Source organism: Thalassophryne amazonica, chromosome 4, assembly GCF_902500255.1.
Source record: "Thalassophryne amazonica chromosome 4, fThaAma1.1, whole genome shotgun sequence".
Classification (NCBI taxonomy): domain Eukaryota; kingdom Metazoa; phylum Chordata; class Actinopteri; order Batrachoidiformes; family Batrachoididae; genus Thalassophryne; species Thalassophryne amazonica.
The window spans coordinates 59260446-59275417 of NC_047106.1; the positions used below are offsets into that span (position 1 = coordinate 59260446).

The 14972-nt window shown below is 40.1% G+C and overlaps 1 protein-coding gene across 1 annotated transcript in view; it reads left to right on the top strand.

Moving 5' to 3' along the window:
• LOC117508271 (sodium- and chloride-dependent GABA transporter 2-like) overlaps positions 1-14972 on the top strand; it is a 121175-nt gene that overhangs the window by 13961 nt on the left and 92242 nt on the right. The window contains exon 3 of the mRNA XM_034167955.1: positions 1408-1548. Within this exon, the coding sequence (XP_034023846.1) occupies positions 1408-1548 (141 nt within the window). The remainder of the gene's footprint in view (positions 1-1407; positions 1549-14972) is intronic.

Here is a 14972-nt window from a genome sequence, read left to right on the forward strand (position 1 = left end):
TTTCCTTCCCACTGTAGCCAAGTGCTTGCTCACAGGGGGTCGTTTTGACCGTTGGGGTTTTACATAATTATTGTATGGCCTTGCCTTACAATATAAAGCGCCTTGGGGCAACTGTTTGTTGTGATTTGGTGCTATATAAAAAAATTGATTGATTGATTGATTGATTGATTGCTTATTCACAACACTGAAATGCATGTTGAGAATTTTAAGGATATATTTTTTTGAGTATGTGGGGTTTTTTTTCTTTGTTTTCTTGAGCAGCTTGTATTATGGCCTCCAACATATTCGTTTTGTTTGACAAATGGACCAAACCAAGTCTGTGCATATATTTTGGTCTTGTCAGTCACCCCTCACTGAAACCTCAGAATTACAGCTTTAAAGTTTGGGTGTTTGCAAATGTTGATCTAAAGCACTTTTGATTGTACATGTTGGAGACACTATATTGGTAATGTCTCACATTTGTGTGGGTTTGACGTTTTCTGTTCTGACCCTGGTTTGAAATATTCAGTTATTCTTAATAAAGAGTATTGATATATTTCAAGTGTTTATTTATTTTAATTACTAATTAATTAATTAATTACAAATCAATAAATTAATAATTAATCAAACAATATGAATTATTACTATTGTTGATTAATTATTAGTATTATTAATATTAATTAAGTACTAGCTAATTAATTATTAATACTATTATTATTATTATTATTATTATTATTATTATTATTATTATTATAAATTACAAATTAATTACATTAATTAACATGACATGATTGCTATGTGTCAAAGAAATCTGTGACTTCTTCTATTTCTTTGCATTTACACAGAAAGGCGAGAAAATAAAAAGAGCAAACAGGCTACTACAACAAGTTGCATTTCAGTTGCCATGTTAACAAACAGTGAAGACAGCTGTTTGACAAGGGCAGTTTTTTTTCTCCCTAAGGCGGAGGGGTGTCTCAGTTCATAGGGCTACAGGCATACCTCTTCGCCTTACACCTTGTTTTAAAGGGGTAGGCGTAGGGTTAGGGGTAGGGCCAAGGGGAAGGGGAAGGGGTACAAAAGAGAATTGAGACTGGGGACCAGCCTTAGGAAGGCTTGGTGAGAAAGTTCTTTGAAAAGGATAACATTAATGTACCTTTCACCATGTAAAGATGTTTGTGGCATAGCTCCGCTACACATTCATGCCACATTTTCACTGATTAGTGAATGAGTTCATCAATGAAATCACCTGGTGGAGTTGGTGGTTAGGAAGAAACGTGCACCTTCTTTGGCCCTTTCTGGAGTCAGGTTGATGCCTATGGAATGTATTTGTTTGTCTGTCTATATGTGTTGGCCATGTGCAAAACTGTCGACCAATGTACGTATTTGTTATGTGGAACATAAACTAACTTACTAAATATGGGTCTGCAGGTATTGGCTGTGGTGAGGTGTTGGTCCAATTTTATGCCTGTACGACCTACGTCATTGTTCTGTCCTGGGCTTTGCTCTACCTTATGTTCTGCTTCAACTCTCAGCTGCCTTGGGCCACCTGTAGCAACTACTGGAACACAGGTGAGAGACCATGAGCACGAATGAATTCTGCTCAAACATCTGCTACCAAAAGATAGTTTTACATTTGATTGAGAATATTATACAGGAACACTAACCAGGGATTTGAAATTGCTAGTTGCTTCATTCAAAATAGTCATGTCTCATTCCAAAAAGGGGCATCAGATTGTGAAAATAAAACTACATTCAGTGAATCCGGCAAAACAAATAATTGATCTTCATTTGGTGATTTGTGGTGGCTTTTTTTTCCTGTTCTTTCTAATGACACGTTCCAACCACTGTGTATAGATTTCTTTATGAACAATTATATAGTCATCACTGTTGTTGTTGTTGACTTTTCGGCTGCTCCCATTTCATCAGGATCACCCCAGCAGATACAGCCAGGTCCACATTGGTACTTTATGTGACGGAGGCCACCAGGAGTTGCTGTGCAATAGTACTCAATGGTTCTCACTCCCCCAACAGCCAACAGATACTCTGGCCACTCGGGCCTGAGTCCAGGTTTTAGCCGGCTGGTCAGAGCATCCGCCTCCCAAGCCGGAGATCATGACTTTATGTCCTGAGGGGAGCAAGTGGGATAAGTGAAACACAACACAGACAAGTAACAGAGTACAAGTTGCTACATTGGCACAGGTTTTACACCTGATGCCCTTCCTGACACAACTCCAGTCTTACCCAGAGAAACACACACAGCCCCTGGTGTTCCAAAGAGGTCTCTCACCCAATTACCAACCAGGCCCCACACTGCTTAGTTTCTGAGATCTGATCAGATCAGGCTTACACAGAGTAGACTGGCTGTTAGATATATATTCATCAATGATTTTTGGAAATAATTTTTGGAATAACAGATCTGAGCACACATTTGAGATAATGGGTGAAAGTACATACCATTGTAAAAAAGTAAGTAACAAATAAACTGTTGTTCATGATAATGAACAAAAATAGTGTAAAAACCTTGACATGCATAAAATACTACATCATCCATTAGGAACCCCAACCATGGTGCTGAGCAAATTAACTGAACTTTTCAGAAAACAACCAAAACTTCAGACTTGTGATCACAAGGCCATAGGTTTAATTCCCCCGATCACACACGACAATTACTGAACTGCCCATGAGTGAAGTCCTCAGTCCCAAAACTGACCTTTGTACAGTTGAGCTCCTTGACATCGGTTTGTGTGCAGATGTGTGTTAATGTGACACATCAGTGTAAAGCATTTTGAGCATTTCCATCCAATAGAAAAGTGTTCAGTAACTTTATAACAATAATTTGCACATTTATTAAAAAAGCAAATATCTGCAACACAGCTCAAACCAAATTTCAATGCACAGTGTATTAAAAAGGGCTGTCCCTGTTTGAAAATAGCTTTTTGGAGCACTAGATCCAAATCATTGTCTGGATCTGAACAAGTGTGCACCTGAAGGTTGATGAACATGGGATTCTGAACATTCAACATTAATCATTGTGACTTTCATCCTGATGTCTCATCTTTGTTTCTTATTGCTCACTTGTGATCCTAGTCCTTGTTAATATCAGTTATCATTGAATTTTGATGATGATCACTCTGATTGTTTTGATCGTGATTGTTGAACATAGATCCTGTTATCAGAAATCAGGATTGAAGTTGGAAAATTAAACATCTATCCCTTTACTCAGATCAGCACCACAATTTCAATAAGTTGTTTCTCTACATTAATCCTACCTCTCCACCATATTTAACTGAAATGCATTCATTTATATCCTGCTGAAAGTATATCCTCCTTGATGGACCTATGAAGGCACCTTGACACGCATTAATTTGATCCCTGCACTGGCATGCAATCTTGTGTGCTAATGAGTAAACTGCACGGCTGCATGCCATTGCGCAAAGAAAGTTTTGAAATGTTCAAAATTTCTGGCATGCATAAATTTCATGCCACTTATGTGAACTATTTGCGAACATTGCACAACCTACATGTCACTGCACGTCAGTGTGTGTCATTGCACACAGGACATCTGAACTTGAAATTAGATTATGAAGAGATGTTATATCTATAACAAGAGCAATCAGAGATTTCTGATGCCCCCCAATCCGGATCACCTCCAAAATTTAACGGAGTTTTCCATGGCCTAATTATCAGGCATAGCACAATCCAGGTGGACACAAATGCAAAGACTCTCACAGGCAGACTGTGATAAGAAAAAAGGTTTAATATAATAAATCATCAGGGATTCAGTCCACAGGTGGTCCAGCAGCGAAGCAAAGGTACAGACAGGCAAGAGGTTGAGGTTTGGTCCAACAAACAGGCAGAGGTCAAAAAACACAGTGTGGTGGCAATCAGAGGCAGAGATAAAAATGTGGTCGAGGACAAAACAAGATCAAATACTGGCAGGCTGAATACAAGGCAAAACAAGGCAAAGTGTGAGGGCTGGATAGTGAATAACATTCAACAGTCTGGCAGTGAGCTGCGAGGGCTTAAATAACAGGTAGCATAATTAGTGGAACAAGACGCAGGTGTCAGTGAAGGTTCTGGAAGGAGGTGTGGTCCAGTGAAGCAAAGAGGGGAGAAGAGAGTCAACAGAGTGCAGTAAGACAGAAGCTAAGTGAACCGGGTCAAGATAAATAAGTGACAGAAAAACCAACGGTGCAAAATGTGACATGCTTGACAAACAGTAATTAACGTGAACAAAACAAAGTGGGAAAACTATAAAATAACATGTCTAGTCTAAAAAGCAGGAAACAAGAGATCAATAATTATAATCCAAATGAGAACAGGACTGATTCTGATTAAAGTAAAAAAGCAAAAATGCAATAACCGATAATGAGATGGAAGAGCAAACCACAAATCACACAGAAAATAAATGACAGAAAAGAAAACCACTGATTAAAGAATAAGGACTACACAAAATAAATGATAAACACAGAATGCAATAACCATGCATAACCAGATAAACACTGAAGATCAATAGTAACCAAAACCAGTGACTAAAGGCATGTAGCACAGTACTGTGTACACTCACCTTTTCCGCCATTGCGGCTTCGTCCCGACGTGCGAATGCCTCCGCACGTCTTTCATTACAAAATCTCCTCTAACAGTGGAATCTGATGAAAAATGGCTGATGTCCACCTTTTCTGCCATTTCTCTGGTAGTCACACGACGTCCCGGATCAACACAGCCTTCACTTTGGAAATGATGTGGTCATTTCAGCTTGTCGATGGCTGCTCGAAGCGCGGCGCGCCCTCAGCCACTGTGGGCCATCTTTAATCCGGTTGTAATGCTCCTTAAGCTGTGTGATGCCCATAGGATTTTCACCGAAAGCCATCTGAATTTTCCGAATGGTTTCCACCTGGCTGTCTCTCACAGTTTCTTGAAAAATTTGATGCAGCGCTGCTCCAGCCGTTCAGACATTTTCCTGTCAATGAAAATCCGACGAGAGGGGTGGACCAGTGCTCACTCAAAGCCTGCCCACAGGCGAATGATGCAACCGACAGGCGTGAAAAAACTCACGCATGCGCACGAAGGTTCAAGCTTGGCTGATGCAAGCGCACATGATTCAAATCCATATAGTTTTTGCAAAAAATAAAAAGGTCCGATACTTTTCTAACAGACCTCGTATACATTATTTTGATCAGCTAGGACATGTGGCCATGATAAATCATTAGCTTAATCAAAATATTGCAGCTTTTTTGGTATTCAAACAATGTTATGTAAAAATGTCCTGTTTTTAGAATTTAGTCCTAAAGTTCATGTAGTACACCAATTGTCTCCATGGTGAGACACAGGAAGTACTTGCTGACATCAGCTTTCTTGAGCAGCATGTGCTGGACTTTAGCTAAATACCTGCTAACACATATTTATGGAATAATGCACATATCACCAGAGGTTGGAGATTTGTTTATGACAAAGGTGAGTCTCTGTAACCAACTATCACTGATCATTCTTTTTTAATTCAGAAATGAAAACCAGAATATGACTAACTAGCTCATTTTGTACATATTTGGGTCACAGATTTAACTGAAAATAATTTTTGAATGATGCAATAGAATTCAGATTTGTATATTTCTGGTGTCTTTAGATTAATGAAATAGCAAAAATGTAAATATTTTAAGGTGTATTATGCAGCAGTGTTTTCACTCAAATGATCTATAACATGCAGATCTGCTATTATGTGTTATTCTGAAAGCTGTAGGACACTTATTGGCATTTTGGTCCAAAAATCTAGGCTGATTTTCATTTTCAGGCATGAGCTCCACCGATGAAGATAGTCCTTTGAATGAAGTTAAAGCTGAACATGCTCTTAAAGCAAAAAGAAAGCATACTGCATAAAAAGTGCCCAAATTCAGAGAGAAGTTGAAGTAAAATGTTAAAGCCTATGCAGAAGAACTAAAGGATGCTAGAGAGAGGAAAAGAAGAGAGTATGCTGAATGCTCAAAGAAAAAACTGGCTGAAGTTAACAAAGTTACAGATGTTTACATAGTGGACTTGGAAATGCACAAAATTCTCCTTATGGCCCAGTCACACGGCATTTAACAAAGGGCAACGAAGCCCAAACGAAACAAGAAATCTGGATTTTTGTTGTTGGCATTGTTTAACCTTCGACCAGCTTCGTTCCTGTAGCTGCCGCTTCATAAGGATTTTTAAACTGTTGAAAAATTTTAACGAATGTCACCGAAAACATCAATTATCTGTATTTCCTTTTGCAGTCGTTCTTGACTTTTTTTTAATCATTTGCTTAGTTTTTGTAACGTTAGCATTTAGTTTGACTTTGTTCGACCAGCTGAAGCCATTTCTCAGCGCTGCTGCTGCCACTGCATTCATACGGACTGATCAATTTACTGCTCTGAAATATTCAATCACCTTTACACTCATATTTATTCCCCCTTTTGACTGTTTTCTGTTATAAATCAATATATATGGCTTAATAACATAATACGGTGATAGAGCAATCACCATAGTACACCAGATTTTTTTTTTTAATTGGAGCAGGACATAGCACCCAGCGTGTCGTCAGACAGCGAGGGTTCTGATGATGGAGATGATCCCTCTTTTGTTCTGGACAACAAACCAGAGCAGGTGGGCCCACCGGTGTGTGCATAGATCTCCACAGCTTCCGTTTGCAGTTTCTCCAGGACTCAGGCGCTATGAGCTCCGTCCCAGTGCCGAGTCCTGGAACTCAGAGACGCAGACACACACTGTCTGCGTCTCCAGGCGTGGCTCCAGGCATGTTTCATTTAAAGTGTCCAGATCAATGTTAGCTTCGGTTTTGTTTTGTTCCTCTTTCATTCCTTTTGCGCTCTTGGTTTGCAGGCTGTTTGGTGATATAGCGCGTTCGTCCACCTTTTCTCAATGAATTGTAACTTTTTTACTTTTTTCCCAGCGTTCAGGAATCATCATGTGCCGTGTGACTGGGCCATTAGTCTTACTTACTAGATTTCTCTACTTGATGATTTATGACTTATTTTTCACTGTATTAACAATCTATGCATTGTATTTAGTAATTAAAATGGCTTAAAGTGCATTTCACTTCATGTGCAAAGCAAAATTTATACAGGTTTGTATTCCCAGCGTGTAAAATAATATAGCACCTTCAACTGCACCACAGACTAAAACAGTTAAATGTGGTCTATTAAACATTAGGTCTCTCTCTTCTAAGTCCCTGTTGGTAAATGATATAATAATTGATCAACATATTGATTTATTCTGCCTAACAGAAACCTGGTTACAGCAGGATGAATATGTTAGTTTAAATGAGTCAACACCCCCGAGTCACACTAACTGTCAGAATGCTCGTAGCACGGGCCGGGGCGGAGGATTAGCAGCAATCTTCCATTCCAGCTTATTAATTAATCAAAAACCCAGACAGAGCTTTAATTCATTTGAAAGCTTGTCTCTTAGTCTTGTCCATCCAAATTGGAAGTCCCAAAAACCAGTTTTATTTGTTATTATCTATCGTCCACCTGGTCGTTACTGTGAGTTTCTCTGTGAATTTTCAGACCTTTTGTCTGACTTAGTGCTTAGCTCAGATAAGATAATTATAGTGGGCGATTTTAACATCCACACAGATGCTGAGAATGACAGCCTCAACACTGCATTTAATCTATTATTAGACTCTATTGGCTTTGCTCAAAAAGTAAATGAGTCCACCCACCACTTTAATCATATCTTAGATCTTGTTCTGACTTATGGTATGGAAATAGAAGACTTAACAGTATTCCCTGAAAACTCCCTTCTGTCTGATCATTTCTTAATAACATTTACATTTACTCTGATGGACTACCCAGCAGTAGGGAATAAGTTTCATTACACTAGAAGTCTTTCAGAAAGCGCTGTAACTAGGTTTAAGGATATGATTCCTTCTTTATGTTCTCTAATGCCATATAACAACACAGTGCAGAGTAGCTACCTAAACTCTGTAAGTGAGATAGAGTATCTCGTCAATAGTTTTACATCCTCATTGAAGACAACTTTGGATGCTGTAGCTCCTCTGAAAAAGAGAGCTTTAAATCAGAAGTGTCTGACTCCGTGGTATAACTCACAAACTCGTAGCTTAAAGCAGATAACCCGTAAGTTGGAGAGGAAATGGCGTCTCACTAATTTAGAAGATCTTCACTTAGCCTGGAAAAAGAGTCTGTTGCTCTATAAAAAAGCCCTCCGTAAAGCTAGGACATCTTTCTACTCATCACTAATTGAAGAAAATAAGAACAACCCCAGGTTTCTTTTCAGCACTGTAGCCAGGCTGACAAAGAGTCAGAGCTCTATTGAGCTGAGTATTCCATTAACTTTAACTAGTAATGACTTCATGACTTTCTTTGCTAACAAAATTTTAACTATTAGAGAAAAAATTACTCATAACCATCCCAAAGACGTATCGTTATCTTTGGCTGCTTTCAGTGATGCCGGTATTTGGTTAGACTCTTTCTCTCCGATTGTTCTGTCTGAGTTATTTTCATTAGTTACTTCATCCAAACCATCAACATGTTTATTAGACTCCATTCCTACCAGGCTGCTCAAGGAAGCCCTACCATTATTTAATGCTTCGATCTTAAATATGATCAATCTATCCTTGTTAGTTGGCTATGTACCACAGGCTTTTAAGGTGGCAGTAATTAAACCATTACTTAAAAAGCCATCACTTGACCCAGCTATCTTAGCTAATTATAGGCCAATCTCCAACCTTCCTTTTCTCTCAAAAATTCTTGAAAGGGTAGTTGTAAAACAGCTAACTGATCATCTGCAGAGGAATGGTCTATTTGAAGAGTTTCAGTCAGGTTTTAGAATTCATCATAGTACAGAAACAGCATTAGTGAAGGTTACAAATGATCTTCTTATGGCCTCGGACAGTGGACTCATCTCTGTGCTTGTTCTGTTAGACCTCAGTGCTGCTTTTGATACTGTTGACCATAAAATTTTATTACAGAGATTAGAGCATGCCATAGGTATTAAAGGCACTGCGCTGCGGTGGTTTGAATCATATTTGTCTAATAGATTACAATTTGTTCATGTAAATGGGGAATCTTCTTCACAGACTAAAGTTAATTATGGAGTTCCACAAGGTTCTGTGCTAGGACCAATTTTATTCACTTTATATATGCTTCCCTTAGGCAGTATTAGTAGACGGTATTGCTTAAATTTTCATTGTTACGCAGATGATACCCAGCTTTATCTATCCATGAAGCCAGAGGACACACACCAATTAGCTAAACTGCAGGATTGTCTTACAGACATAAAGACATGGATGACCTCTAATTTCCTGCTTTTAAACTCAGATAAAACTGAAGTTATTGTACTTGGCCCCACAAATCTTAGAAACATGGTGTCTAACCAGATCCTTACTCTGGATGGCATTACCCTGACCTCTAGTAATACTGTGAGAAATCTTGGAGTCATTTTTGATCAGGATATGTCATTCAAAGCGCATATTAAACAAATATGTAGGACTGCTTTTTTGCATTTACGCAATATCTCTAAAATCAGAAAGGTCTTGTCTCAGAGTGATGCTGAAAAACTAATTCATGCATTTATTTCCTCTAGGCTGGACTATTGTAATTCATTATTATCAGGTTGTCCTAAAAGTTCCCTAAAAAGCCTTCAGTTAATTCAAAATGCTGCAGCTAGAGTACTGACGGGGACTAGAAGGAGAGAGCATATCTCAGACATATTGGCCTCTCTTCATTGGCTTCCTGTTAATTCTAGAATAGAATTTAAAATTCTTCTTCTTACTTATAAGGTTTTGAATAATCAGGTCCCATCTTATCTTAGGGACCTCGTAGTGCCATATCACCCCAATAGAGCGCTTCGCTCTCAGACTGCAGGCTTACTTGTAGTTCCTAGGGTTTGTAAGAGTAGAATGGGAGGCAGAGCCTTCAGCTTTCAGGCTCCTCTCCTGTGGAACCAGCTCCCAATTCAGATCAGGGAGACAGACACCCTCTCTACTTTTAAGATTAGGCTTAAAACTTTCCTTTTTGCTAAAGCTTATAGTTAGGGCTGGATCAGGTGACCCTGAACCATCCCTTAGTTATGCTGCTATAGATGTAGACTGCTGGGGGGTTCCCATGATGCACTGTTTCTTTCTCTTTTTGCTCTGTATGCACCAGTTTTTCCTTCCCACTGTAGCCAAGTGCTTGCTCACAGGGGGTCGTTTTGACCGTTGGGGTTTTACATAATTATTGTATGGCCTTGCCTTACAATATAAAGCGCCTTGGGGCAACTGTTTGTTGTGATTTGGCGCTATATAAAAAAATTGATTGATTGATTAAAACAGCTGTGTCACATGTAGCTTGATTTTCACTGCTTTTCTTTAGAATCTTATATATATTGGTCAATTTTCAATTAGTTTTCTTCAAATAGGGCTCAAATGAAAGCTAAGAACACAGAAAATTATACAATTGAGACAATTCTTGGTCCAAATAGCAAATATGACCTTGCTTGCAAAAATAAGATATGTGCTTAAATTTCAACATTTCTATCACTAAAAACATAGCTGATAGCAGTCTTAAAGCCTGAAAATTTATATATTAATTGTTTTTTTATCATTAGATTTTAAGTTACTTTTATAAAGCTTGAAACTGGGTATATTACAATGTACGAGGTCTGCGAGAAAAATAACGTACCTTTCTATTCTTTTCAAAAACTATATGGATTTGAATCACGTGCGATTACGTCAGCCAACCTTGAATCCTCGTGCGCATGCGTGAGTTTTTCACGCCTGTCAGTTACGTCATTCGCCTGTGGGCAGGCTTTGAGTGAGCACTGGTCCACCCCTCCCGTCGGAATTCCTTTGTCTAACAACTTGCTGAGAGACTGGCGCTTTGCTTTATCAAAATTTTTTTCAGAACCTGTGAGGCAGATCGAAGTGGACACCATTCAAGAAATTCAGCTGGTTTTCGGTGAAAATTTTAACGGCTGATGAGAGATTATGGAGTGTTACTGTCGCATTAAGGACTTGTCACAGAGCGGGACGCCGTGCCGCGCTCTGAGGTGCCGTCGTCAGCCTGTTTCGAGCTGAAAACCTCCACATTTAAGCCTCTGTTGACCCAGGACATCGTGAGAGAACAGAGAACTTTCAGAAGAGCTCGGGATCAGCAGTTTATCCAGACATTCCACTGTTAAAGGAGATTTTGCAATGAAAGACGTGCGGACGGATTGCCACGTCGGCAGGCAGCCGGCACGGCCACAGGAAAAACACCTCCATGTTGATAACTGTTGTGAAAGTGTAGTGACGCGGACCCACAACAGGGGGCGCAAATGAACGGTCAATAGATGAGCCAAAAGGTAACAATTTAATGTTGTGAAACGTGCACAACGAACATACAGACAATCTCAGAATATAATTACAGTCAAATTACAAAGGTGACGTGTGGGCAGGCTCGAGGATAGAAGACGTCTGTCCTGAGAAGAGCCGGAACCACACGATTTCCGCCCCCACAGAACCTGGTGAATACTGGAGCCGCCAAGTCCCGAATTCCCAGGTGATTACCGTCCCCGACTGTGGGATCTGGTACTGCTGGTGAAGAACAAAGACAGTCAAGTGTGGGTGTGTGTACACCCAGTAACAACAGCGGTGGGCATGCCACCTCCACCTCTCACTCAATATGTTGCAGAGTACCGCAGTGATTCCTCAGGGGAAAAGAGTGCCGTCCTGCACTCACTCAGCCTCCACAGAAAAAGGAACCGGTACTCCTGCAAACACTCACAATATACAGATATATTGCAAAAGACACAAACGGCTGAGGATATTACCTCCAATGAAGTATGATATCTCAGCGATGAGGTGGAGATGACGTCTGGTCTTTATGGAGTGCGATGATGAAGAATGTGTGACAGCTGTCAGGAATTAATGAGTGACAGCTGTCACTCCCGGCTGTGTCCGTGGCGGCAGCGCCCTCTCGTGCCTGAAGCCCGCACTTCAGGCAGGGCGCCCTTTGGTGGTGGGCCAGCAGTACATCCTCTTCTGGCGGCCCACACAACAGATAACCATTTGTAAAAATCATGCGGCTTTTGATGGCTTTCAGTAGAGTGAGTATCTGAGAAATTGTTTAACAGCTGGACATGTTCCAACTTGTCCTTAAGGCTTCCAACGGAGGTGTTTTTCCTGTGGCAGCGCACCAGAGCGCCTGGAGCCAGAGCAGTGCTGAGCTTAACTTTATGTGGTGTGATTGTTTTAGACAATGAAATTGATAATTACAACTGTAGTGTTCTTATTCCCTTCGCCCGTGCTGCATTCAGGTTTTGTCTTCCCCATTCATTTGTTACAATAAAATAAAGAAATACATTTTAAAAATAAAAAAATCTGAAAAATTAGGCGTGTCTTATTAATTGAGCGAGCAAATATCCACATGTCAAGAATTATTGACATGTGAAAAGAGAATACAGTGGTCCCTCGCTATAATGCGGTTCACCTTTCGTGGCCTCGCCGTTTCGCGGATTTCTTTAGTCCAATTTTGCATGCTTTTTTTTTTACAGTGCATTGTGGTCTGCGTGTCTGTTTATAAGAATCTTCTCGCCCCCCAAAAAAAGAGCGCCAACAACTACTCTTAACTGTGTTTGTCACTCGGAAAAAGACACCTGCAGCGAGGTGTGAGTGGAAAAAGGCGCGACAGTGGTGCAGTGCCAGGAGGAAGAGGCGTAGTCAGAGGAACTGTGAAATACTGGTCAGTCACTATTAATAAATTCTTATGTGTCCAACCTCGTAGGTTGATCGTTAAAATTAAATTTGTTAGTTCTAAAAGCCATCATAATTATTTATAGGAAAATGTTCTATTTTTATTTCTCAATCAAATGTTTGGGCCTGAAAACAGTTTGGTCTTATTTTTCTACAAAGGTTTGAACTTTGAGAGTGTTTACACATGAGAGAAAAGTGAGAAAATGTTAATGCTTATTGAGAAAAGTGTATAAAGTGGTTTTACAGGGTTTTTACAGCTTTAAAACGTCTATAATAATTGTAAAAAAATAACGCTGACTACGTCGCGAACTTCGCTTTTTGTGGACTATTTTTAGAACGTAACTCCCGCGATAAACGAGGGACCACTGTAACACTTTTTTGATTATACTACAAAACAATTAATACGACGGCCGCTTTTGACGCTCTATTGGCACGCGTCGTGATTGGTGAAGTTCTTTTTCTTTGCTGTCTTCCTGGCTTCCATGTCGTAAAATGAGGGTGTGTCTGAAGCGGAGTCTGAATATTTATGGGCGTGTTTATTATAATTATGATTGTTTTCACCCGCCGCATTTATCAAGGTCACGTCAGGCGTACGCCGGAAAAGGGCAGGTGCGCACTGCTTAATACATGTCACGCCAACTTTGGTGTACTTCAAATTTACACCGTAAGTGCACAACTTTGATACATGAGGCCCAATCTGTGAAACAGTTTTGGTGTAATCCTTCAAAGCCTATATAAAGTGAAACTTGATAACCCAGATCTGGATCCAGATCACCTCCAAATTTTAATGGAGTCTTCCATGGCCTAAAATATACAAGGTCTGTTAGAAAAGTATCGGATCTTTTTATTTTTTGCTAAAACCTGTTGGATTTGAATCACGTGTGCTTGCATGAGCAAACCTTGAACCTTTGTGCGCATGCGTGAAGTTTTTCACACCTGTCGAGTACATCATTTTCTGGTAAGCAGCCTTTGTGTGAGGACATGTGAAGTGCGCTCGGCGGATTTTCATTTCAAGGAAAAAGCACTACTGCATCAAATTTTGCCAGAAACTGGGCGACAGCCAGGTGGAAACCATTCGGATGATTCAGACAGCTTTCGGTGACTTTTCAGTCGTGTGACTATCTGAGAAATTGTGGAAGAGGTGGGCATGTCACAGCATGACCTGTGAGACCTCAACATGAAGGCGCTTTTGCTGCGCCGTCAGCAGCAACATGAATTTCACAACCACTCTTTTCATGGCCAAATCTTCTGTCACAGTGGAATGTACCGAAAAAGTGCTGATGTCCACCTCTTCCGCAATTTCTCGGACAGTCACATGACGGTCCCGCATCACCACAGCGTTCACTTTGGAAATGATCTGGTCATTTCAGCATGTTGATGGCCGACCGGAGCGCGGCTCGCTCTCCACCGTTGTGTGGACGTCTTTAAACCGGTTGTACCACTCCTTAATCTGTGTGATGCCCATAGGATCGTCACCAAAAGCTGTCTGAATCTTCCGAATGGTTTCCACCTGGCTGTCGCCCATTTTCTGGCAAAATTTGAAGCAGTAGTGCTGCTCCAGTTATTCCGTCATTTTCCTTGAAATGAAAATCCGCCGCGCGCACTACACCCGTCCTCACACAAAGGCTGCTTACCAGAAAATGATGCAATCAACAGGCGTGAAAAAGTTCACGCATGCGCACGAAGGTTCAAGGTTTGCTCATGCAAGCACATGTGATTCAAATCCATCAGGTTTTTGCAAAAAATAAAAAGGTCTGATACTTTTCTAACAGACCTCGTATATCCGTATTGAAAATTTTATCAAAATCTGTGCAGTAGTTTTGACGTAATCCTGATAACAGTAATCCTTCAAACCGTATATAAAGTGAAATCTTGTTCTTCCATGGCCTAATATCTATCTATGGTGAAAATTTTGTCAAAATCCGTGCAGTAGTTTTGACATAATCCTACTAACAGTTAGACATATGGACAGATGATGGAGCGATGAGAGAATGGTTTCATCAGGTATGTTCCAGTGGTGGGCACACTTCCGATAATCCGATAACAGATAATTATTGAAGACAATGTTCTCATTATCAGATTATCTTTTTAGATAACTTTAAAAATCATTATCGGACTAATTAGCTTCCGATAGATTGTCAAATCAAACTGAACAGCAGCAAACATTTTTAAAATTTTAAATCAGTTGAGACCTACCTGTTAAAAGTTTCCTAAGAGATGTATAGTTCTATCCTCCGCAAACAAAAGAGAGCTGCTTTCAGAAGAAACCATTTTATCCTCTGCA